General features: G+C 42.9%; 1 protein-coding gene across 13 annotated transcripts in view; it reads left to right on the top strand.

Annotated features, from left to right (window-relative positions):
* The window catches only part of ripor3 (RIPOR family member 3), a 240440-nt gene extending 221777 nt beyond the window's left edge, over window positions 1–18663 (top strand). For 12 of the 13 annotated variants that reach the window (XM_068048182.1, XM_068048180.1, XM_068048184.1 and 9 more), the window contains 5 exons: window positions 51–209; window positions 9760–9962; window positions 11304–11387; window positions 16542–16632; window positions 18243–18663. In XM_068048182.1, the coding sequence (XP_067904283.1) occupies window positions 51–209; window positions 9760–9962; window positions 11304–11387; window positions 16542–16632; window positions 18243–18337 (632 nt within the window). In that variant the 3' untranslated portion in view covers window positions 18338–18663. The remainder of the gene's footprint in view (window positions 1–50; window positions 210–9759; window positions 9963–11303; window positions 11388–16541; window positions 16633–18242) is intronic. The other variant, XM_068048189.1, reaches the window with a different exon arrangement.
* The last annotated feature ends 6314 nt before the right edge of the window (window positions 18664–24977 follow it).

Raw genomic sequence — 24977 nt, forward strand, 5'->3', positions numbered from 1 at the left:
AATAAGATTTTAAAATCTTTAAATGTTCACCATTTTCATGTTTTTGTAAGTATTCAGAACACTTCTGCACCAGATCGTCAGCTGTTGTGAATTACTGCTGTGTCCTAATGTCTCAGAGGAAGTGGTGACAGTTTTCCAGTTTTTCAACTATGTGAAAAAGTACAATATTACTCAACTGGGGACACATCTGACCAGACTTGGAAAGGAAGGTAGGAGAAAAATACTATTTGCCTATACTGGAACTTGAGTGTGTGGCCAGAAAATTTCTGAAGTAATGCATTTGTGTTTGAGCTACAAGATTTGTAGCTGCAGTTGGGTCTCATTTCAGCGGTTTAAACATTCCACAATCGTAACCTCTCGAAGAACCATAGAATTGGTTCTGCACTTCAGATCTAGTGTTAACCAATGTTACCAAGAGTTTGATACTTTTAAAGGACCCTATCCCTACACACCTTTTCATCTGCTTCCTAAATATTAGTAATTTTAACCAAAATATTCCTCAGTCAAAACTTCAACTGTGATATCTCTCATATATACATGGCATGATATTTAATGCAAATATCATGTATATATCTCAGTGAAATCTAATCAAGTGTAATAATCTGTGACAGAAAAAGTTGCAAAAACCAGAAACAAACTCTACATTACTAACTAATGAGCATAATGAAAACTTGATAACACTTTGCTCATCAGTCTCGTATATCAGCTTTTTTTTAATTCATTCAGCACTGGCCAGGCCAGCATTTATTGCCCATCCCTAATTGCCCTTGAGAATGTGTTGGTGAGCTGCCTTCTTGAAGCGCTGCAATCCATGTGGGGTAGGTACACCCACAGTGCTATCGGTTAGATACAACTGAGTGGCTTGCTAGGCAATTTCAGAGGGCATGTAAGAGTCAACCACATTGCTCTGGGTCTGGAGTCACATGTAGGCCAGACCAGGTGAGGACAGCAGATTTCCTTCCCTAAAGGACATTAGTGAATCAGATGGGTTTTTACAAAAATTGACAATTGAATTCAAATTCCACCTTCTGCTGTGGTGGGATTTGAACCCATGTCCCCAAAGCAATACCCTGGGTCTCTGGGTTACTAGTCCAGTGACAATATCACTACGCTACTGCCTCCCCTCCCCGGCTGGTGTGTACAACAATTTACAGCACTGTACAAATATTGTTATATGACAGGATACAGTATATAAAGAGCTCCTAGCTGTAACCAAGAATATGAGACAAACAACTACTTGGAATGTTTAGAGGTGATAATGCACAGGTTAAACCACCCAATTACATCATGAGTTGACCTTGAATATTCAGTTCCCAGTCATGGTCACTCTGTAGCCATGTTTCCAGATTGGCAATTAGATCATACCCATTTACCTGTATTTGTGCCTTTAAATCATCTACCTTGTTGCTTCTATAGGTACATAAAAAGGAAACATTTGTCTAAGGCAAATATTACAGGCAGAGTCAGGAGAATTTATAATGGGGAATAGAGAAATGGCAGAGAAGCTAAATGATTACCTTGTATCTTCCTCAGTGAAGACAGATACAAGAAATCTCCCAGAATTAGAGATCCAAGGGACTAGGAAGAATGAGGAATTGAAGGAAATTAGTATCAGTAAGAAGGTTGTATTGGAGAAATTTATGGGGCTGAAGGTTGATAAGTCCCCAGGACCTGATATTCTACATCCCAGAGCGTTGAAAGAGGTAGCTGTGGAGATAGTGGATGCATTGGTGATCATCTTCCAAAATTCTATAGATTCTGGAATGGTTGCTGCAGATTGGAAGGTCACAAATATCACCGCACTATTTAAGAAGGGAGGGAGAGAGAAAACAGGGAACTACAGACCTGTTAGCCTTACATCAGTAGTAGGGAAAATGCTAGAATCCATTCTAAAGGGTGAAATTGGATGAAACGGACACTTGGATAATAATGATCTGATTGGGCATAGTCAACATGGATTTATGAATGGGAAATCATGTTTGACGAACCTGTTGGAGTTTTATGAGGATGTTACTAACAGAATTGATAAAGGGGAGTTGGTGGGCGTGGTATACTTGGATTTTCAGAAGGCTTTTGATAAAGTCCCCCACAGGAAGTTGGTTTGCAAAATTAAAACACATGGGAGAGGAGGTAATATACTGGCATGGATTAAGAATTGGTTAACAGGTAGAAAACAGAGAGTAGGAATAAACGGGTCATTCTCGCGTTGGCAGGCTGTGACTTGTGGGGTACCGCAGGGATCAGTGCTTGGGCCCCAGCTGTTCACAATATATATCAATGATTTGAATGTGGGGACTAAATATGATATTTCCAAGTTCGGGGATGACACAAAACTAGGTGGGAATGTATGTTGTGAGGAAGGTGCAAAGTGGCTTCAAGGGGATTTGGACAGACTTAGTGGGCTGCATTTTAAGAGTCTGCTGCCGAAGTAGGCGGCGGATGTAAAAAAAATGTGCCCCGCGCGCATGGGCGCCACATAATGGAGCCACCTCAATTTCAAACGCGACAGTTCATTTGCATGGCCGTGGCGCCCACCTCCCGCGATCACGTGGAGCTGTCGCCAGCAACGGCGCCAATGGACAGGTTCGGCACCATTTCTAAAGGGCTTACAGCCCTCAATGGAGATTTAAAATTAAAGGGCCAAAAAACTTAAATTACCGTTAAATTAATCTCCCCCCAATGGCATTTCAAAAAATTCCTGCCCCCACCCCCCCCCGCCCCAGAATTTGTTTATTAAGAACTTGACCTTCCCCTCCCAAAGTTCGGCACCTTTGCTCTATACCCCTTCCCATCATCCCCCCAACGACCAATCCACAGTGATGTCTCCCCACTCCTCCCCTCCCGCACAGAGAAACAATCGTCCTCCCCCCTCCCCACAGGTGTCATACCACGTTTCCCTGAACATGGATTCGAAGGCGTGGCATTGTCGGCCCCTGAATGAAGATTGGTACGGCGATTAAGGAGGCAATGGGACCTTCATTAAATCAGGTATATAAATTAGTTTACATATTGAAATGGGGGTTCTGTCGCCGAGCGGCAGGGCAACTGCCATGAGACCTCGCCACCACCACCAAGGTCGGGGTTGGTGGCGGGCCTCCGCCGCACCAATCTTCTTTGCAACTCTGCCAACGTTCCCGATGGTGGTGGGGCTTTAAAATCCAGCCCAGTGAGTGGACAAGAACATGGCAGATGGAGTATAATGTGGAAAAATGTGAGGTTATCCACTTTGGTAGCAGTAACAGATGCGCAGAGTATTCCTTAAATGGTAAGAGATTAGAAAGTGTAGATGTACAAAGGGACCTGGGTGTCCTTGTCAATAAGTCACTGAAAGCTAACATGCAGGTGCAGCAAGCAATTAAGAAGGCTAATGGTATGTTAGCCTTTATTGCAAGAGGAGTTGAGTACAGGAGTAGCAAAGTCTTGCTTCAATTGTATAGAACCTTGGTTAGACCACACATGGAGTAATGTTTGCAGTTTTGGTCCCCTTACCTTAGGAAGGATATTGTTGCCGTAGAGGGAGTGCAACAAAGGTTCACCAGACTTGTTCCAGGGATGGCGGGACTGTCCTATCAAGAGAGATTGGGGAAACTGGGCTTGTATTCTCTAGAGGTTCAGAGAATGAGAGGTGATCTCATTGAAACCTACAAAATACTTAAAGGGATAGACAGGGTAGATGCAGGTAAGATATTTCATTTGGTTGGGGTGTCTAGAACAGGGGACACAATTTCAAAATAAGGGGGAAGCCACTTAGGACCGAGATGAGGAGAAATTTCTTTACTCAGAGGGTTGTGAATCTTTGGAATTCTCTACCCCAGAGGGCTGTGGAAGCTCAGTTATTGAGTATGTTTAAAGCAGAGATTGACAGATTTCTAAATATCAATGACATAAAGAGAAATGGGAATAGTGTGGGAAAAAGGCATTGAAGTGGATGATCAGCCATGATCGTATTAAATGGTGGGGCAGGCTTAATGAGCTGACTGGCCTACTCCCGTTCCTATGTTCCTAACTCAGCCTTGACCCAGTTCCACTGCTGTCTGGGGAAGAGAATTTCAAAGATTAATAACACTCAGAGAAGAAATTCCTCCTCATCGCCATCTTATTTTTAACTATGCCCCCTAGTTCTAGATTCTCCCATTAGGGGAAACATCCTCTCAGCATCTACACTGTCAAGCCCTCTCAGAATCTTATGTGTTTCAATAAGATCACCTCTCATTTTTCTAAACTCCAATGAGTATAGGCCTAACCTGCTCAACTTTTCCTAATAAGACCCCTTCAGGAATCAGCCTAGTGTACCTTCTCTGAACTGTAAGGAGCCCAAAACCTTACACAGTACTCTAGGTGCAACCTCACCAATGCCCTGTAGCAAGACTTCCCTACTTTTCTACGCCACCCCCTTGCAATAAAGGCCAACATTCCATTTGCCATCCTAATTACTTGCTGTACTTGCATGCTAACATTTTGCGATTTAGGACACCTAGATCCCTCCATACCACAGCATTCTGCAATCTCTCTCCATTTAAATAATATTCTGCTTTGCTATTCTCACCAAAGTGGACAACCTCACATTTTCCCACATTATACTTCATCTGCCAAATTTTTGCCCACTCATTAACCTATTTATCTTTCTTTGGAGACACTTTGTCTCCTCACAACTTGCTTTCCTACCTATCTTAGTATCGTCAGAAAATTTGGCTACAACACACTCAGTCCCTTCATCCAAGTCATCAATATAGATCTTAAATAGTTGAGGCCGCAGCACTGATCCCTGTGGCACTCCACTAGTTACAGTTTGCCAACCTGAAAATGCCCCATTTATCCTGATACTCTGCTTCCTGTTAGTTAGCCAATCCTCTATCCACGCTAATATATTGCCCCCAACACCATGAGCTCTTATCTTGTGTAGTAACCTTTTATGTAGTACCTTATTGAATGCCTTTTAGAAATCCAAATACACTACATCTACTGATTCCTCTTTATCCACCCTGCTTGTTACGTCCTCGAAGAACTCTGATAAATTTGTCAAACACGATTTCCCTTTCATAAAATCATGTTGACTCTGCCTGATTGCATTTTGATTTTCTAAATGTCCTGCTACTACTTCCTTAATAATGGATTCCAGCATTTTCTCAATGGCAGATGTTTGGCTAACTGGCCTATAGTTCCCTGCTTTCTGTCTCTCTCCTTTCTTGAATGGAGGTGTTACATTTGTGGTTTTCCAATTCTAAGGGACCTTTCCAGAATCTAGAGAATTTTGGAAGATTATAACCAATGCAGCCACTTCTTTTAAGACCCTAGGATGCAGGCCATCAGGTCCATGGGATATGTCAGCTTTTAGTCCCATTAGTTTTCCTAGTATTTTTTTCTCTAGTGATTGTCTTAAGTTCCTCCCTCTCTTTTGTCACTTGATTTCCTATTATCCTTGGGATGCTTTTTGTGTCTTCTACTGTGAAGACAGGTACAAAATACTTATTTAAAGTCTCTGCCATTTCCTTGTTCCTATAATTAATTCCTCAGTCTCATTCTCTAAGGGACCAATGCTTACTTTAGCTGCTCTTTTCCTTTTTATTTATTTGTAGAAGCTTTTATTGTCCTTTTTTTTTAGCTTTCTTGCTAGTTTACTCTCATACTCTAATTTCTCCCTCTATTATTTTCTTAGCCATCCTTTGCTGGTTTCTAAAATGCTCCCAATCTTCTGGCCTACCACTAATCTTCACGGCATGGTATGCCTTTTCTTTCAATTTGATACCATCCTTAACTTCCTTAGTTAGCGAGGGATGGTGCATCCTTCTCAAAGTCTTTTTTTTCTTAATGGAATATATCTTTGTTGAGAGTCATGAAGTATCTCCTTAAATGACTGCCACTGCTTCTCTACTGTCTTACCTTTTAACCTATTTTCCCAGTCCACTTTAGCCAACTCTGTCTTCATACCCTTATAAATGCCTTTAAGTTTAAGACTCTAGTTTCAGACCCAAATTTCTCACCCTCAAACTGAATGTGAAATTTTATCAGGTTATGACCACTCTTGCCGAGGCAATCCTTTACTATGAGGTCATTAATTAATCCTGTTTCATTTCACATTACCAGATCTAAAATAGCCTGCTCCCTGGTTGGTTCCACAATGTATTGTTCTAAGAAACTGGCCGGAATACACTCTATGAACTCATCCTCTAGGCTACCTTTGCCAATTTGATTCGTCCAATCTACATGAAGATTAAAATCGCCCACGATTATTGCAATATCTTTCCTACAAGCCTCCATTATTTCTTGATTTATACTCTGTCCTATCATCTAGCTATTGTTAGGGGGGTCCTATAAAGTACTCCCACCAGTGATGTCTTTCCCTCAAACTGATTCTACATCTTCATCTTTTGAGCCAAGAGCATTTCTCACTACTGTACTGCTCTTAACCTTTATTAACAGAGCTACCCCACCTCCTTTTTCTTTCTCCCTATCTTTCTGAAATGTCAAATACCCTTGAATATTTAGTTCCCAGCCTTGGTTACCTTGCATTCACTTCTCTGTAAAGACTATCATCGTGCTCATTTATTTCTATTTGTGCTATCAGATCATCCATCTCATTACGAACGCTGCATGCATTCAGATAAAGAGGCTTTAATTCTGCCTTTTTACCATTTTTCCCTGTTCTGACTTTATTTTCTGCTGCACTCATGTTTGTACACTCTGTCCCTTCCTGTCACACTCTGGTCATCATTGCCCACATCGCTACCCTGCAATATTGCCTTGTCCTTTCTTGTTGACTTTCTAAATTTCCTCTCACCTGAACCCCCTCCCCACTATTTAGTTTATTGCCCTCTCCACAGCCCCAGTTATACAATTCGTTGGTCACTCGTCCCAGTGCGGTTTAGGTGAAGGCTGGCCCAATGGTACAGCTCCACCTTTCCCCAGTACTGGTGCCAGTGTGATGAATCAAAACTCATTTCTCCCAATCTTTGATCCATGCATTCAACTCTCTGATCTTATTTACCCTATGCTGTTATTGCTGTGTAAGTACTGCTAAATAGCACTGTTGACGACATCTTCAATCATTTTGCTGATGATTGAGATTAGATGGTTGGGACAGTACTTGGGCCAAATTGGATTTGTCCTGCTTTTTGTGGATTGGACACTCCTGGGCGACTTTCCTCATTGTCGGGTAAATGCCAGTGTTGTAGCTGTACTGGAACAGCTTGGCTAGGGGTGCAGCTAGATCTGGAGCATGTCTTCAGTACCTCAGCCGCTATGTTGTCAGGGCCCACAGCATTTGCTGTATCCAGTGTTTTTAGCCGTTTCATGATATCCCCACATGGAATGAATTGAATTGGCTGAAGACTGGCATCTGTGATGCTGGGAACCTCAGGAGGAGGCCAAGATGGATCATCCACTTGGTACTTCTGGCCGAAGGTGGTTGAAAATGCTTTAGCCTTGCCTTTTGCATTGATGTGCTGGGTTCCCCGATTATTGAGGATGGGGGTGTTTTTGGGGCCATCTCCTCTGGTTAGTTGTTTTGTCCACCACCATTCATGACTGGATGTGGCAGGACAGCAGATCTTTGATCTGATTCGTTATTTGTGGGATTGCTTAGCTCTGTCTATCGCATGCTGCTTCTGCTGTTTAGTATTCATGTAGTCCTGAATTCACCAGGTTGGCACCTCATTTTTAGGTATGCCGTATTGCTCCTGGAGTGCCCTTGTGCACTCCTCATTGAACTGGCTGTCCTATCTGGGAATTAACCCGAAAGAGATTAGGAAAAGTGAAACAATCTCAATCTCTTCAGAGTGGGCGGCACAGTGGTGCAGTGGTTAGCACCGCAGCCTCACAGCTCCAGCGACCCGGGTTCAATTCTGGGAACTGCCTGTGTGGAGTTTGCAAGTTCTCCCTGTGTCTGCGTGGGTTTCCTCCGGGTGCTCCGGTTTCCTCCCACAGCCAAAAGACTTGCAGGTTGATAGGTAAATTGGCCATTATAAATTGCCCCTAGGTATAGGTAGGTGGCAGGGGAATATAGGGACAGGTGGGGATGTGGTAGGAATGTCGGATTAGTATAAATTGGTGGTTAATGGTCGGCACAGACTCGGTGGGCCGAAGGGCCTGTTTCAGTGCTGTATCTCTAAATCTAAAATCTAGAGTGAAACACTTTGAGGGCAGAAGGTACCACCTTCTACTGAGACTAGCTACGATACAGGTTTAAGATTAAGCATCAGGTTAGAGATGTTCCATCTCCGACAGCATGACGGAATAATTTCTGTGAAGATCCATGTAAGCATCAAATAATAAGTTCGGCAACTTCTTCCAGATAAAAGTTGCAAACATGGTTACATATGTGGAATAGAATGGGATGCAGTTTCCGGTTTGGCAATTGGTGATCCAGATGCAAATTGCGCCTAGATATTGCATTAGTTTCGAGAAGTGCTTTTTTTCCTCTCAGCCTTCTGTTCAAACTCATTTGCATATCACTGAACATAAAATCTGCCAAAAACCAACATAATCAAGGCAGCATTTTAGATTTTTTTTAAATTTTGCTTTAAAGGCTATTCTCTGATATATTTAAGAGTGGTGCAGTTTGATTAATACAGCTAAAAATGGATTTATCATAAAAAAATACACATCTAATCAGAGTGTCTCGTCCATCACCCATGAGTGAGCCAATCTTAAATAACTGAAAATGATTTCAAAAATTCCATACAGAAATCTTTGCTATTTATATTGGGGTACCATTGTCAGTTTTAGTAAGTTAAAAAAAAATTATGTTCTAAACCCTTTAACCCTATTACTGTCCTTGCACCTAAAAACTATCCAGCTTAATTTTTTTTTACAGCCTCCTCGAAAACCCATAAATGAGTGCAATTAGTGGAAACTCCAATGGTGATTAATTCATCTTGGGAGTGTGGCCACTTTTATGGGTGGGGCCCTCTTCGAGCACAAGGTTTCTTTAAGCCACTGCAAAAGATCGCGGAAACTCGATTTGGGCTGAATAAAAAGTGCACTTAAAATTCAGTGTTTTTTTTGCGCTGATTCCAGGTGTAGTATGCTGAATAAAACTAGGGCAACAAAATGGAAATTCCAGGCCAATGTATTTAATAATAATGAGTACAATTCCTACTATTTCTGTTGTCCATGCTTATCACAGCCTGTTACATAAATAAGCTTTTTGTCTTAATAGTTCCTTCTTTGTGTCTGATTACGCCTCTGTGAAGTACCTTGGAATATTTTTCTATGTTAAGGTTCTATATCAGTGCAAGTTGCTGTTGTTAATAATGTAGGAGGAGCAGAAGCAATGGTCATCATGACTGTCAGTAAAACAGCTGAGAAAGGGTGGGACAGTCAGGTGAGGGCAAGGCTAAGATGAATTGGTTGAAGCCATGTTTTTTGTTCTTGAGCTTTGAAATCGCCCACAACAGAATATGGGTCAGTCACTAATCAAAAAAGGATCATGCTTCCCAATGGTTACATCAGGATGCTGACTTCAAGCTCATCTGAGCAAAACCAGGGTAAAACAAGAACGAGCAAATATTAACAGCGGATTCCTAAATTCATACACTTTAGCTGATTCAGGAGTTTGAAATTAATTCAGACTTCTGTACGTAAATAATGGAAAATGCCTCTAATTAAGTAAGCACAAAACCTGTATGACTATGAATAAACACTGAGAAAATTAACATTTTGGAAAATAGCATATTAAAAGACTGAGAAGAGTAACAAATTATTCAAGGCTTTGTACAAACTGTATTTTCATTTTTTTGATTCTACTCTTTGTATTTTTAGTATTTCTCCCTGAAGCACCACAAACTGAACAGAAGATGAAGACACTGAAAAAGTTAAAAGAAAAGCTAGTCTCTGAGCTCCAGCCTCTGCACCAAACCTTGCAGTCAATCAGTATTCTTCAGTTAGATGAGAATCCCAAGGTCACTCAAGCTGCAACCTCATTCCTTCGTAGTGCTTTAGCAAATAACATTTTTAGAACAAAGGTAAGGATTTATTATTCTTATGCTGTGAATAAATTGAATTTTAAAAGAATAAAAATATAAATTTTGCTGTGTTTTAGCCTGACTTGTGAATAATGTAAATCAGCCAACTGGAACTACAAGCCATTGATAATATTTAGTTTAGATGAGGTACAATGTGAGTATGAAAACTGTCTAGAGTTGAACTCACAAAACACTCCTATTTACATATTTTAGTCTCCTCGTGAAATAGAAGCAGGTTTAAACAGAGAGGGTAATAGCATAAATAGCCTGTTATTAAAAAAAATGAGAATAGGTTTCCACAGATGTTTATTAAGCGACACTGAAGGAACTTAATAGGAACATGAGGTAATAAAAGAGAACAGGAGAAAAAGACCAGGTTATAAAAAGTCATATTTAGCCACATTCCTCGTTAAAACATAACAATGAACTTGAAAAGAAACATAAACAAAGCTTTCAATGCACTGAGAAATAATGGGCCAGTTTTTGGGAAAATAATAATGATGCCTGAACACTGCATATCTTTATTAATGTGGAAATCAGCATGCACCTTGGAGTGAGGAATAGATACTTATAAATTGCAGATTGCCACAAGTGGCTGGCTGATTTATGCCACTCCTCCATTAGCTTTGTAAAAATGGCAACTCATACTTAACATCCCCGTGATTTTCATGAAGTTGCTGCATTTGCGCATTAACTGCCCATTAGACTCGAGACAGAATGTTAAATCTTATAACTAACAGCTCAAATACTACTTTGACAGTGTAATAATTATTAATGACTGCCAATCAAAAAATGAACAATTGTAAGTATAGGGTCTCATTCCTTCAGGTTGTGAATTGTTTCAGGAGATCTTTGCAAATGTCAAATTATTTTTTTCTCATTGCTCTTCCTTTCTGTCTGTCTCTCTTAATCCACTCTTTCCTCTCTATTTCCCTTTGTGTACCTGATGACATTGAATTCACCCACTCTAATTCACTCTCCTTCTCAGTCATTCCTCTTTTTATTTCTTATCCTTTAATCTCATTGGTTAAGGAGATACATTACTCATCCCATTGTTTACCAATGTCCCCATATGCCCTAGCTGCGCTATTATCAGCTCACATTTCCAACAATTTTGTGGGCAAAATTTTTTAAAAACCTACACTTTCATGAACAGGTCTAACAGGGCACATTGTGAGATGCCCCACTCCAGCAAACTCTGGCCCAGTGTATTTTGGAATGACTAAATAGTGCCTAAATGTCAAATCAGTGGCATTTTATGTTGTGGATTCAATATGACTAATGTATTTGTAATTTTAACAAATTATAACTGATTAACCAGTCCAATTTCACATTTCTCAGGCTTTGGCCTACTACACAGAAATCTTGCAAGATAAAGATGCACAACTCCAGAGAGCTGCCTGCATGGCACTTAAACAACTGAAGGTAAATTAGGGTTTTGTACATTTAGTGCTACTATTGACAGCACCAAAATATATTTGCAACTATTTCAAATAAATAGTCCTTATTCTCATTATTAATGCTTACAAATAATTTTGTAATTTTATAAATCTATAAATACAGATAAGTTACCGTATAAGATGAATACAAGTCATGTATAAAGTTGACATTTAAAGCTGACAGAGTGAACCAATAATCAGAGCAAAGGACTGTCTTGCTTTAAATAGTAAAATGCTATTATATCCATTTCATGGAATGTTTCAGAAAGGCCAATATATTGTGAATTTAAAGATGCCTTTCATTAGCTGGAATCTTAAAAAGCATTATTTTCATCTTTGTAAGGAGGAAAGACAATTCGAGAATACTGCTAGAGATAGTTGTTCATGGTACTGTAAATTAAATTTCACTGGGCTAGTGGATCATCTTTGAAATGTAGATCTTTAACTTGACCAATCAGGGGTTATCTTGAAATACACGAGGCCTAGGTTTTCGAAACTGGTGGGTGGTGGTGGGGGAAATACTGGGGAGGGTAGCACTTGCACTGAACCCAGATATCTCCCCTGATGAAAGTATTATTTAAATGATGAAAAACAGTAATCCAAAAGAGATTTAAGGATTTATATACACAGATCACTAAAATGTAATAGCCAATTCCAAAAAAAAACTCAAAGGCTACTGGATTGTTAGCCTTTATATCTACAGGGCTAAGCTATAATGATGAGCAGGTGTTGCTACAGCTATACAAAGCCCTAGTTAAAGCCCTGAGATAACTTGCATGAGGGAAACTGGTTCCCTGGCCTGTGCCAGGGACTCTTGCCTGGCTGTGGGCAGTGACTTGTTGTGGCAAGCCTTGGGGAACTTGCTGTCGTGCACTGATGGGGAATGCGCTGAAAGCAGTTGCACAAGTTCCTCTTTTTTGATGCCCTAAAAAACCTGTGTTGACTTTTGCATGCTGGACACTGAGGGTCACCAGTGGAGGTCATATTTCTCTCACCCTCACACAATTTCATTGCAACCACCTGGATATGGGTGGGATCATTTTGTGCTGCAGGGGCTGGCCGCTTGAAAAGTGGAAGCTGGAAGGGAAGAGAGGCAGCAGATTGCACCCCTCCACACATTTTCAGCCCTGTCTACTAGTAAACTGGCAGGATGGGGCCGGAAAGCTGAGGCCATAATGTCTCAAATTTAATACCCGTGACATGAAAGCATCTTTTAATGTAATGCATCTTTTATGTTACTAGCCATAATAATATAAGAGCAAAATAATACAGATGCTGGAAATCTGAAATTAAAACAAAGTGCTGGAAATACTCAGCAGGTCTGGCAGCATCTGTGGAGAGAGAAACAGAGTGGGCTGAACTTTATTCGCGCTGTGCGGCGGCGCTCTTTCAACACAGCGCGGCGCCCACATTTAGCGGCCACTGCAGAGCCCCCGCGATATTACGCGCGGGGGCTCATTAGAATCACGGCGCCGAGCCGCCCTCCCCATATCACGTGGAGAGAGGTGGGGCATTCAGCGGAGTGAGAGAGTTTTTGACAGTTGTGCAGCAGGTGCTGGGGCCCTATTTTAAGCGCCCCAGCACCTGCTTCCTGACAGCTGTCAAAGAAATACTTACCTGACTGCTGAAGAGTGGGGCTGCTGTCAATCTGGCAGCAAAGCAGAAAGTGCTGCAGAAATCCAGCAGGTCAGGCAACATCTGTGGAGAGAGAAGCAGAGTTAACTTGTCCAAGTTCACAGACCTGAAAGTTGGCTCTCCTTCTCTCTCCACAAATGCTGCCTGACCTGAGTTACCTCAGCACTTTCCACTTTGCTGCCACATACTTACCCTGCTGTGTCCCAGTGTCCAATGAAGTTGCGATCCACTTCTCCCACTTAAGTGTAACATTCCTTCTTGTAGGCATGCCGCACCTGGGTGAATAATCTTAATTTTGCCCATTCCAGGACGTGAGTCTTAAATAGACCATAAAGAGTATTAGAGGTTTACAGAGAACAGACTGACACAAATGGGAATGCACGGGTGTCACAGCAACGTAAAAACGTCTTTCATGAAATGTTCCTCACCAACATGTGTGTCCTTTTCTCTGTGGGAATGATTTGTGCCAGCATATAGCACCAATGTCACATCCCTTTGCACCGTTGGACTTTCAGGAGAGCCAACGTATGCAATAACACCAGTGCCATGCCACCATTACTCATGAGTGTCTCCACTGATTCAATGACATGGACATTGGCTCAGTCAGCTGCTGCCTCTAATGGTTTACACAGGGATGCTGCAGATGTGGACTGTTGTACAGCAGGTGAGCGAGGGTGATGTGTGGCTTACAGAGCTCATGTCGGTTCCTATGGAGCCGGCAGCCTTTGTCTGATAAGCCACTTCCGTACATCCCTAGCTCACTGCCAGATCCTGGATGCCATCTGCCCTCCCTTGCGTATTTCATATTGTAGGTCCTTAGCGTCCTCATAGTCCGAGGAGGAATCCTGTTGATGTCTCTCTTCATCATATCAGGCCTGGGCCCTATTGGGTGCGTAGTTGTGCAGAGCAGCAAAGAAAGGAGCTGGCCTTTTCAGCCCGTAATACAGGGCATCACCCTATCCATACAGGCATTGGAGGTGCTCTTTCAGCATGCTGATCTCCTGCTCAGTGGTGGCTCATATAGCTCAGTGGCTGGCGTTGTATCTGTCCTCTGCAGCAGTGGTGGAGTCTCATACTGGTATCCGGAACCATGTCTGCAAAGGATAGCCTTTATCTCCAAGAAGCCACCCCTCCATCTGAGCCAGTTCAGTGAACAGCGGTGGTGGCCGGGACTGGCGCAAGACCCAGGAGCTACCTGAGAAGCGGTCACACATTTGCTGCAAGCATCTACGTTGTTCACAAACCAGCTTCCCCCAAACTGAGCCTTTAATGGTGATGTCTGCAGGTGGTAGCCTGGCGGGAGGCCTGATGGCCACATGAGTGAAGTCTATGGAGATTACAACCTATGGTTCTCCGGCAATGGTGCCGAACCATTGGCCCTCTGGTCATGGCTGTGAGAGTCCGTCCTGAAACGGACATACTCACTGGCCCTCCGGTGCAGGGCACTGGTGACCTACCTGATGCAGTGGTGCACTGCTGACTGTGTGACCCCACAAAGGTCTCTGATGGGCCCCTAAAAGGCTGTAGAGGTGTCAGACTTGAGAATTGCTGCCACTATGAGGAACAAAGGCATGGGATGTACACCGGAGCCCATGGGCTGCATGTCATCCTTGAGCAGGGCACAGAGACGTGTCACCACCCTCTCTATATGCGCAATCTCCTCTGACACTGGTACTCTGACATCCGATGGAATGACATATGGGGCCTGTAGATGCATGACAGATGGCAATGGCGAGCTCCCCTTGGGGGGCTGCTGCTCACAACCGGGGGCCTCTACGTGAATCGCACCTGCCTGTTGGTATTGCTTCTGGTGCACGTGCAGAGGATCTCACAGTGTAGGATGAGCCATACCTATTTCCATGTGATAAATAAAGTTGAACCCTGCATGTATTCAAAGGTTCCTAACAGGGCATGGATTGGTGTTGATGGGTACATCAGCTGCTTTCCTGGATCAACTATGTGGCGTGCCATGGCATTGCCCATCTTGGCCAACACTCAGAATTGCACAGCATGACCACATCAAGATCCTACCAGCTGAATTGATTGGCTCCACTATCCATAAAACCTTAATGCCCCTGCCCTTTCTGGCATCCTCCCAACACACCGGGTGCCTAGTGTGCCATTGTCCCCTCACAACCACAGAGTGTACGTTGTTAATGGAGGGATGGTACACGGTACCTCCCTTCTTGCCAGCACAGCTTTCCCTCCAGTAATCCCAGACACCCTCCCTTTCAGAATGCAGAGTGACCCCTGTGTATACCCGCCTCCCACCTGGAATGCAGAGTTAGACCCCTGTGTATCCCTGCCCCTCCTCCCTTTAAGAATGCAGAGTTAGATCCCTGCATATACCCCCTCCTTCCTCCCTCCTGCCTTCCGTAATGCAGAGTGAGACCCCAGAATAACAGAACTTACTTTTGCTGGCGACAATTTCTGCCTCTGAGGACCTGCCGGCTTTTCAATTTGTGAACGGGACGGTATGTGACGGCCACCCGTTCAGCGAAAAATCCAGAAGGGTCAGTGGAGAGGCGCGGGCTGCATAATCAGCAGAGGTAAGTACTCTTTACCATACGTTAATTGTGGTGCCACCGCCATGTAGCGGGGGGGGGGGCCACACCGAGGTCCCGCTGCTGCCGGTAATATGCGGCAGGCCCTTTTTGATGTCGCGGGTAAGATGGGCCTCTCCCCGAAGCATTTTACCAGCCGCTGCGCCACGACCCATGGCGCCGAGGGGCCTGTAAAGTTCAGGCCAGTTAACGTTTCAGGTCTGTGACCCACATTACTAGCCATCCTTAGCTCAATGCTCAAGTTCAGCTTTTACTCCACTTGAGATAATTAATTGCCTCCCTACATACAGGCCATAATTTTCTGAGGCCCTCTGAGGTGGTGGGGCATGGAGTATCATGACGGGTAGGGGGGTGGGCAGCGGGGTGGAGAGCCCGTTGCCTTCCCGTTGCCCAGCAATCTTCCTGGGGACAGGATAGGCTGACAATGCTCTTCCCGCCCAGAGGCCAATTGAGGCTGTTAAGTGGCCTATCAATGGCCAATTAAGGGTCTCTTACCTTTTCAGCCCAGCGCCGGGAGCCCTGCCTCCAGCACAAAACTCAGCCCACAATATTTTTTATCTACAAATCTGTATATTACAAAAGTCTTGTCTAATCAAACTGTTTAGGAAATATGTTCTGGAGCTGGTTAAACTCGTGTGTTGATTCAATCTCTTTACAAATATTTGTATCATTATTTTCTTGCTACTGTGTATACTTTTTTTGTCAGCAAATCTGGTTACGAGTTTAAGCCCGAGCAATAGTCTGACAACATGGTGCATTCTGAGTGAACAGAAAAACAGGGTGGGAGGTCCATGAAAAATACTGCATTATGAAGTCATCTTGTGTTGCAAATACGAATGAAGAGTTGGAGACGCTCAAATTGTAGCAGAACCATTAAACTTGCTTTTAATCATAAATAGTAGATTACATCTAATGGGATCTTAACTTGTTCTTCCTTCAAGGCTGTGGAAAGCATTGATCAGATTGCCAGCTTGTGCCACTCTCAAATTGTGAATGTGCGTGACACAGCAAGAGAAGCCCTCCATTCTTTTGGTAATGGATGATTTTGAAATATAAACTCTTTTTATTCTCTTTTCTCACCAATTTGCAGTTCTCCTTGTGGAGTGTATTTCAAAAAGTATCAGTTACCCTCCAGTACCTCATCCAAATGGCAATCATTCATGTGTTAACTTTGATACTGAGTCGTGGTAATCTATTCCATTATGAGGTCATCACCAGTGAGCCTAACCCCCTCACTCAACATCCACACTAATGTACTTTCCACAGAGCTGGCTGGCTGGATGATTTGGAACAAGAAACAGGGCCAATTTCTTTCTCCTTAAACCAGAAGCACTCAAGCTATCTACTGCTGCCGTAGCCAAGATCAGTTTACGTATCTGGGGATCAAACCTAGGACCTTCCTGGTTTGGACAGCAAATCTAAACTTTCCTCAACATTTCTGAATGGCATTGTATATTTAGTGCAACTTATGTAATACAATAATTGCATTTATTTGCCTTATCACATCAAAGTACACTTCACACAATGAATTACTTTAAAATGTAGTGACTTAGTATACTGTCAGACTGCTTGTCTCATTTTCAGTCATGGAGGAGACACAGTTCTCTTCAGCCAAACGTTGGGAACATAAAAGCCATCATCTTTGGCTCCCAGCATAAACTCTGCACCTTTGTCACTGACTCCATCCTCATTCCCGGCCACTGTCTCAGGCTAAACCAGACTGCTATAACCTCAGTGCCCTATTAAACTCCAAACTGAGCTGCAAATACCATAAGCTCCCCATTCAAAAAGCTGCCTGCTTCAATCTTGGTAATATTGCCTGCCTCCACTCCAAAATAAGCTCATCTGCTATTAAAACACTCATTCATGCCTGACACCTGCAGATTCAGCTATTGCAATGCTTACCTCCACCCTCCATAAACTCTGCTATTGATCCTGCACCATATCCAGGCTGAGAGCGGGGTTTTGACGACTGGGCAACTCTCAACCTCCATAAACTTGCCCAGGCATGCGCCATGGAGAGGTCACTCTCGCGTATCCATTGTCTCTCGAGATAAGGAGGCCCAAGAGAGAATATCCTGCTGATCCATCTCTCCTGTTCTCACTGCTTTCTCGCCCAATACCTCAAATTTAGAATTCTCATCTGGAACTACAATCTCTGCCCAACAACTTTCTGTTCCTCTGACCTCTTGTGCAACTCCCTTCAGCGCATCATTGGTAGCCATACCTTCAGTGCAGAGACTCCATGAACTGGAACTCCCTTCTAAACTATGCCCATCCACCTGCCTCCCTCCTTCAAGGCCCTTCTTAAAACTCACCTTTCTGACCATGCTTTTGGTCAACAATCCGAATAACTCCTTTTTTGGCTCAACATCCATTTTCCCCCCTCATGCTTCTGCAAAGTGCCCTGGCATGTTGTTCCATGTTTGATTAGCAACTCAATTTCATTAAGTCCTTGCACATTTCTCTGTTGAGAACTTTTCATTTTAGGAGTAAACCAGCAAAATTCTCCTGAACTGGATCATTTAAAAAAATGTATTAGCAAAACTGAAGAAACAAAGGCCTAGCAAATGTATTTTATTGTTCAACATGTGGATCTCTGCTAGCACATTGCTTAGATTATCTTTCATCTCATTGTGCAGGTGAGAAAGGTTGTTTGGCCCTTGAGAAGGTGGACATGCTACGGTACGAAGAAGGCCTGAACCAAAATTCAACTACTGAAATCACCATTCTCTGAATATTGAACTATTCAAAATGAACTACCACAGGCATCTGTAGATAATGCGCTTGCATTCAATAATTTTGCTTGTATCGTGTCTATATTGTATAGAGATTTGCACAGTCACAAAATGCAACATTTATTTTTTCTGCCTCATACAATTGGTTATTCACTTTGAGGTCCAGGATATTGGTGTGCAGTAAAGTGGCGAAATTCAGATCATTGATGCATAACCAAGTAGCTGCGCTGCTTTTTTTTTTATACTGTCAATCAAACTTGCAAATATTCTGTAGACAGCAAATAAGTTTTAGATTCTTAATAAATTCAATTTTTATAATGGTTAATCCCGAATATTCTAAACTTCAGTATGTTAAAGTGTCAGTACAGTAGAAAGGCAGATTATATTCCAAATGTACTTGCGGTTAAAAATGTATCACTTACATACACAGTTAACAATTTTTAAAATTCACTGAACAAAACTTATGAAATCCTGACAAAACCACATTTGGCTTGATAATGAAGACAGTTCAGTTTTCCGAAACAAGCCATTCTTAAACTTAACCCTTTGTTACTTTAAAGGTGCCACTCAGAACAAATCTTTGCTACTTGTATTTCATCTACAGTGCTCAAATATGGACTTCTCAGTCACATAAGCAATTAATTGTCCTTCCTGGAGGTATCAATGGGAAAAAAAAGATGAGTGGGACATTTTTGGGTTGAGTGGACTCAGACAAAATGCCTGGTGCTAGGTTATTGGAATGGAGTCAATCCTCCATTGTAGACTCTGATGGGTAAAACTGTCACTTGGAATTTTCTCCACCATGTTCTGATAACCCTGCAAGCCAAAGCTCCAACATGTAGGATGGTCTTAACTGGACAAGCAGGACGTTTATTGGTGCTTCATGAGGGTAAACTGCACAACACTAATGGGTTAAAATTCAGCAGCACATTCGCAATATGCTCCGTGAGAAAGAGAGAGGTTCCTAAGCCTCATCACTTGCTGACCTGAACCCAAGCTCTTATAGCTTGAGTAAGTGGGTGTGTATCCATGACTCCACAGCAGCCAAGGTGGTGGATTTCCATGGTCAACAGGATGTCTGCATCCAAGTTGTTTGAAAGTTCAATGATGGGCTCTTTTGTAATAGAATGAAATAAGTTGAATCATACAAATAAACTGCTGTAGGCATTTATCCTTAATTTAAAATCATGAAAAGTAGGATTACCCACATGTTAAGTGTGGTGATCCTACACATACATTGCAATACAATTATCCATCACCCAGGATACGAAGTTCAGACTTGTACCATGCATGTGGTGTTCCTCATTCCCACATTGCTTAAATATATTTACGACCATCTGGGTTAGGAGCAGAAGTAGGCCATTCGACCGTTAAGCCTGCTCCGCCATTCAATAAGATCATGGCTGATCTGTTTCTGTCTCAAACTCCACACTCCCATCTATCCCCTGATCTTTGATTCCCTTGCCTAACAAGAATCTGTCTACCACCGCCTTAAAAATATTCAATGACCCCGCCTCCACCACCTTCTGAGGCAGAGAATTCCAAAGTCGCACAACTCTCAGAGAAAAGATTTCTCCTTGTCTCTGTCCTAAAAGGGCAACCCCTAATTTTAAAACAATGCCCCCTTGTCTTGGACTCACCCACAAGAGGAAACATCCTTTCTACATCCACCTTGTCAAGACCATTCAGGATCTTATATACTTCAATTAAGTCTCCCCTCACTCTTCTAAACTCCAGTGAAAATAAGCCCAGTCTGTCCAACCTTTCCTCATAAGACAACCCGCTCATTCCAGGTGTCAATCTAGTGAACCTCCTCCAATGCATTCACATCCTTCTTTAAATAAGGAGATCAAAACTGCACAGTATTCAAGATGTGGTCTCACCAATGCCCTGTATAACTGAAGCATAACATCCTTACTTTTATTTTCAATTCCTCTCATAACAAAGGATAGCATTCCATTAGCCTTTATTACTTGCTGTACCTGCATACTACCTTATTTGTGACCCATGCACTAGAACACCTAGATCCCTCTGCACCTTGTTTGTTTTTTTACTCCCCTCAATCATTTGCTGGAAGTAATATGAAAGCAGAATTTTCACAGCCTGTGGTGCTGGGCTTGGAGGCGGGGGGGCAGGTAATGTATTCCCACCACTGAGCAAGTTTCCCAGCAGCAGGCGGGGAGAGGGATCAGCTGCACGCTGAACAGAGATGAGAAGCCTGTTAGCATATTAAGGACAGTTTAGATGGTCTGCTGAGCTGTCTATGGAGACTGCCAGCTCCATGGAAGGTGGCTATGCAGCAGTCCTGGGGGCCATCAGCACCAAAGGCTCCATGCCCCAAAGAGGGGACTGCAGGCAAGAAAGGCAACCCATGGCCCCAACAAGCCATCCAGATAGGTTTTTCTCCAATTCGAGGGGCCTGCCTGTTTGGGCCCTTTGAATTTTTATTTTAAACTTACCCCTCCAAGGGCACCTCTATGTTGAGATGCCCTCTCGATCTCCTACCTGCCTCAGCAGCATCCACCTCTTCCAGTGGGGCTGCCAAAGCTTCAGAGCTGCTGGCCCTCTGATTACTGCTGGGAGCCTGCCAGCCTGCCTGCCTGCCGCCTTTAATTGGATGGCAAGCTTGGAGGTGGCCAATTAGGAGACCACCTCGGGGAATATCTGCCTTCTGGTCTTGCTGCTGGCAAGTGCAGAATCGGGGCCCCCATTTGGTCCTTACAGCAGGTCCCTGAAATTGACGGGAAAATTTAGCTCAAAGTTTCAGTAAGCGAAGGGAAAATTGACACCCCTGCACCCCCTTAAAGAAAAAATGAGTGCATTCAAGGCAATCTGAGTCATGGAGAGGAAGAGAACTTGTTGAAAGATAAATTTCAATCTATTAACAAAATAGACCACCTCACTGGTAGGTAATCATACATTTATTCCCCTCTTTCATTCATCTTGCAGATACAGTAGGGTTGTACCAAATTGGGAAGGAAGGTGGAGATGGATAGTTATAATTTAACATTAAGATCATCAAAAATCATGCAGCCTTCGAGGCTAACTTACTCCAGTTGCACCAGGAGGTCCAATGGCCTGTAGACAACTGTCCTTTTTTATTATGCCCTTTTCCTCTTCCAGTATTGCTTTCAAACATCTGTGCATCTGAATCCCCCAGCCCTTCATGATCTTTCATTCCATTGAAAATTTATCGTTTGGAGTATATTCCCATTCTGCCATTTTTTCCCTACGTGCATTATATTCCATTCAGTTACTTACATAGAAGTGGATTTACCACGTGTCTTCCACTTGCCTATGTCCTCTTGGAAGCTTTCACATTTTCCTTAGTTAACTTAGTTCCTAACTGATTAGCTAATTATGATGTTTTGTGTCTGAGAACCCTCTAGGCGATCACATCTGTCAAGGAGATCACTCTTACCCTGAATTCCTTGCACCTTTTAGCTTTTCTAAGAGATGATCTCTGCCCCAGCCACAAACAGGTACAGCTCTCGATTGATGGAATTTAGCAATTTCAGCTGTGGGTTCATCCACTGCATGAGCCTGTTCTAGAGGTCCACTATTCTCTGGTTAAAGGACCATCTCCTGACATCCAGAGAGCAGAAGGGTCTAGAGGTGGTGAGGAGACAGAGCTGAGTGTTGTTAGGGTACAAGTGGAAACGCGTGTTTTCAGATATCATTGAGGGGTTGAATGCACATGAGAAAATGGGGGCCAAGGATAGATCCTTGGAGGACTCCACATCTAATGGTGTGGGAATAGGAAGAGAAGCCATTGCAAGTGATTCTCTAGCTATGATTCAATAAATGAGAATGGAACCAAGCAACGGCAGTTATATCCAACCGGACAGCAGAGGACAGGTATTTGAGGAGGATGGTTGCCAACTGTGTTGAAGGCTGCAGCCAAGTCAAGAAGAATGAGTGAGGGGGGTTAGTTTATCACGGTCTGTCAAAAAGCATGCCATTTGTGGCTTTGGAAAGGGACGTTTCAGCACCTGCAGGGCCGGAAACCTGATTGGAGGGATTCAAACATGGCATTGCGGAAAAGATAGGCAGAATTGGAAAGTGCCATGTTCAAGGACTTTGGAGGAAAGGGAGATTGGAGATGGTGCAGTAGTTTGCAAGGACAGAGGGGTCAAGGGATTGCTTCTTGAAGAGAGGGATGATGATGGTAGATTTGAAGCTTGCAGGGGTGGGGTGGGGAAGGGAGGGCAGGGTGGGGAATAATACCCAAGGAGGGGAACCATTAACAATATCAGTTGGCATAGGCTGGTCATCAGATTGGTCATAATAGGATTGAGGAAACAGGAGGTAGGTGTTATAGACAAGATAAGTACGGAGAGTGCAAGGCAGGAGCTACAATAGAATTTAGAGAAAGATGTGAGTTCAGGGCTAGGGCAGCAGGGAGTGTTAGGGGAAGGGAGGAAAGTATCAGAGGCAGGTAAACAGATGAACTTAGTGACAAAAAAGTCCATGAGCTCCTCACACTTGTTGCTGGAAGTGGGAGTGGTTTAAGACAGTTTGTGGTGGAGAAGTTGGGTTACCTTTGCTTTTTTGGATGATGTTTGAGTAGAGAGCATCTTTAGCAATGGAGAGCTGGACCAAATAGTTCTTTGTGGTCCAACCAGACCTGGCAATGGGTGGTTAAGCCAGTACCGCTGATACCACAGGCTTAGATCTTGTAGACAAGCTTCTTGTGCCGTACCTTATCAAAAGCTTTTTTGAAAGTTTTAGATGATAATGTCTAACTGGTGTTACGACCAGGTGAGAACGGTATTTAGGGGTCCCTCTCAGCCTTCACCTAGTCTTAATGTAACAGGGTTTAATTTTAAACACACTGTTTTTAACTCCCTCTTGGTGAATCCTTGTTCACTGCTTTCCAATTATACAGCAAAGAAACCATCACAAACAGGCTTTCTTAGGTTTAACAAAAAGTTGAAATGTATTAAACTTAAACTCTAATTCGGTCGCCGCCTACAAATACATGACATGCCCACGCATGCACGTATACGTGATACACACATGCAAATAGAGACAGAAAAGATAAGAAAAATAAAGTGGAAAAGTTTGAGTCAATATCTGAAGAGTTTTTGTTATGGTTCTTCAAGCTCACTGTACAGTCCTTGATTGTAGGTAGCACTTGCTTTTCATTCGGGCCCAGTATTCTTCTTAAACCTTGTTCGCTGTAGGAGACATTTCTCTTTTGGGGTTCATGTGTCTTCAGTGGATTCAGAGGCTTGTGAGAAAGAGATGGGAGCAGATGGGAAAGCTCTTCTCAGTCCAGGAGCAGTCTCTTTTTTGTTCAAACTCTCTTTGGCCAGTTCAAAAGACCCTGCAACAGTCATGTGATCAGCTGGTCTAACCAGTCCTGGATTGCATCACCTTAGTAGTCTCTGGAATGCTCCTCTTGCACACAATACCTGGTGATCAAGGTCCATTGTGGGTTGAATGTGTCAGGGAATGATCCTTTGTCCTTCCAAGCACTGCCTGTTAATATGCAAATGTCTTTTCCAGCCACAGCGGATTTGTTTAACCATTCATTTCCTTGCTCCAGCAACAGTTTAAAATCAATGGTCATGACAAAATTAATGTGCCTCATTCTTGGCAGGTGGGGGTCTAACATGACACTGGGCTTCTCTTTTTTACAATCTTGGTGATTTTGAAAAAAAACATATTTGTAAGATGTGACTTTTTTTGAAGCCGATACATCCCCTTATCCAAGTATATATTGCATTTATAATGATCCCCTCAAGCATCTTTCCTATTACTGATGTTAAACTGATAGATCCATAGTTACCCCAGTCTGTCTTCTCAGAATACTACTTATGAACATGTGAATTAGGAGCAGGAGTAGGCCATTCATCCCCTTTGTGCCTGCTCCCCCATTTAACAAGATCATGGCTGATCTATTGTGGCCTCAATTCCACTTTCCCACCTACCTCCCAAACCTTTTGACTCCCTTGTTTGTCAAGAATTTATCTACCTCTGCCTTAAAAATACTTAATGACCCTGCCTCCACTGCTCTCTGGGAAGAGAATTCCAAAGACTCACTACCCTCAGAAGAAATTTCTCCTCATCTCCATCCTAAATGGGCTATCCCTTATTTTTAAACCGTGTCCCATAGTTCTAGTCTCTCCCTAAGGGGAAACATCAGTTCAGCATCCACCCGGTCAAGTCCCCTTGGGATCATATGTTTTAGTAAGATCACCTCTCATTCTTCTAAACTCCAACGGATACAGACCTTTCATCTCCAACCTTTCCTTATAAGAAAACCCTCTCATCCCAGCTATCAGTCAATTGAACCTTCCCTGTACTATCTCTAAAGCATTTATATCCTTTCTTAAATAAGGAGACCAAAACTGTACACTGTACTCTAGATGTGGTCTCATCAATACGTTATACAACTGTAGCAAAACATCCCTACTTTTATATTCCATTTCATTCGCGATAAATGATAACATTCTATGAGCTTTCCTAATTACATGCTGTACCTGCATACTAACCTGTTGCGATTCATGCACCAGGCCACCCAGATCCCTCTGCATCTCAGAACTCAGCAGTATCTCACCATTTAGAAAATATGCTTCTTTTCTATTCTTCCTGCCAACGTGGACAATTTTACACTTTCCCAATCAAATCTGG

The sequence above is a fragment of the Heterodontus francisci genome, chromosome 16, assembly GCF_036365525.1.
Source record: "Heterodontus francisci isolate sHetFra1 chromosome 16, sHetFra1.hap1, whole genome shotgun sequence".
Classification (NCBI taxonomy): domain Eukaryota; kingdom Metazoa; phylum Chordata; class Chondrichthyes; order Heterodontiformes; family Heterodontidae; genus Heterodontus; species Heterodontus francisci.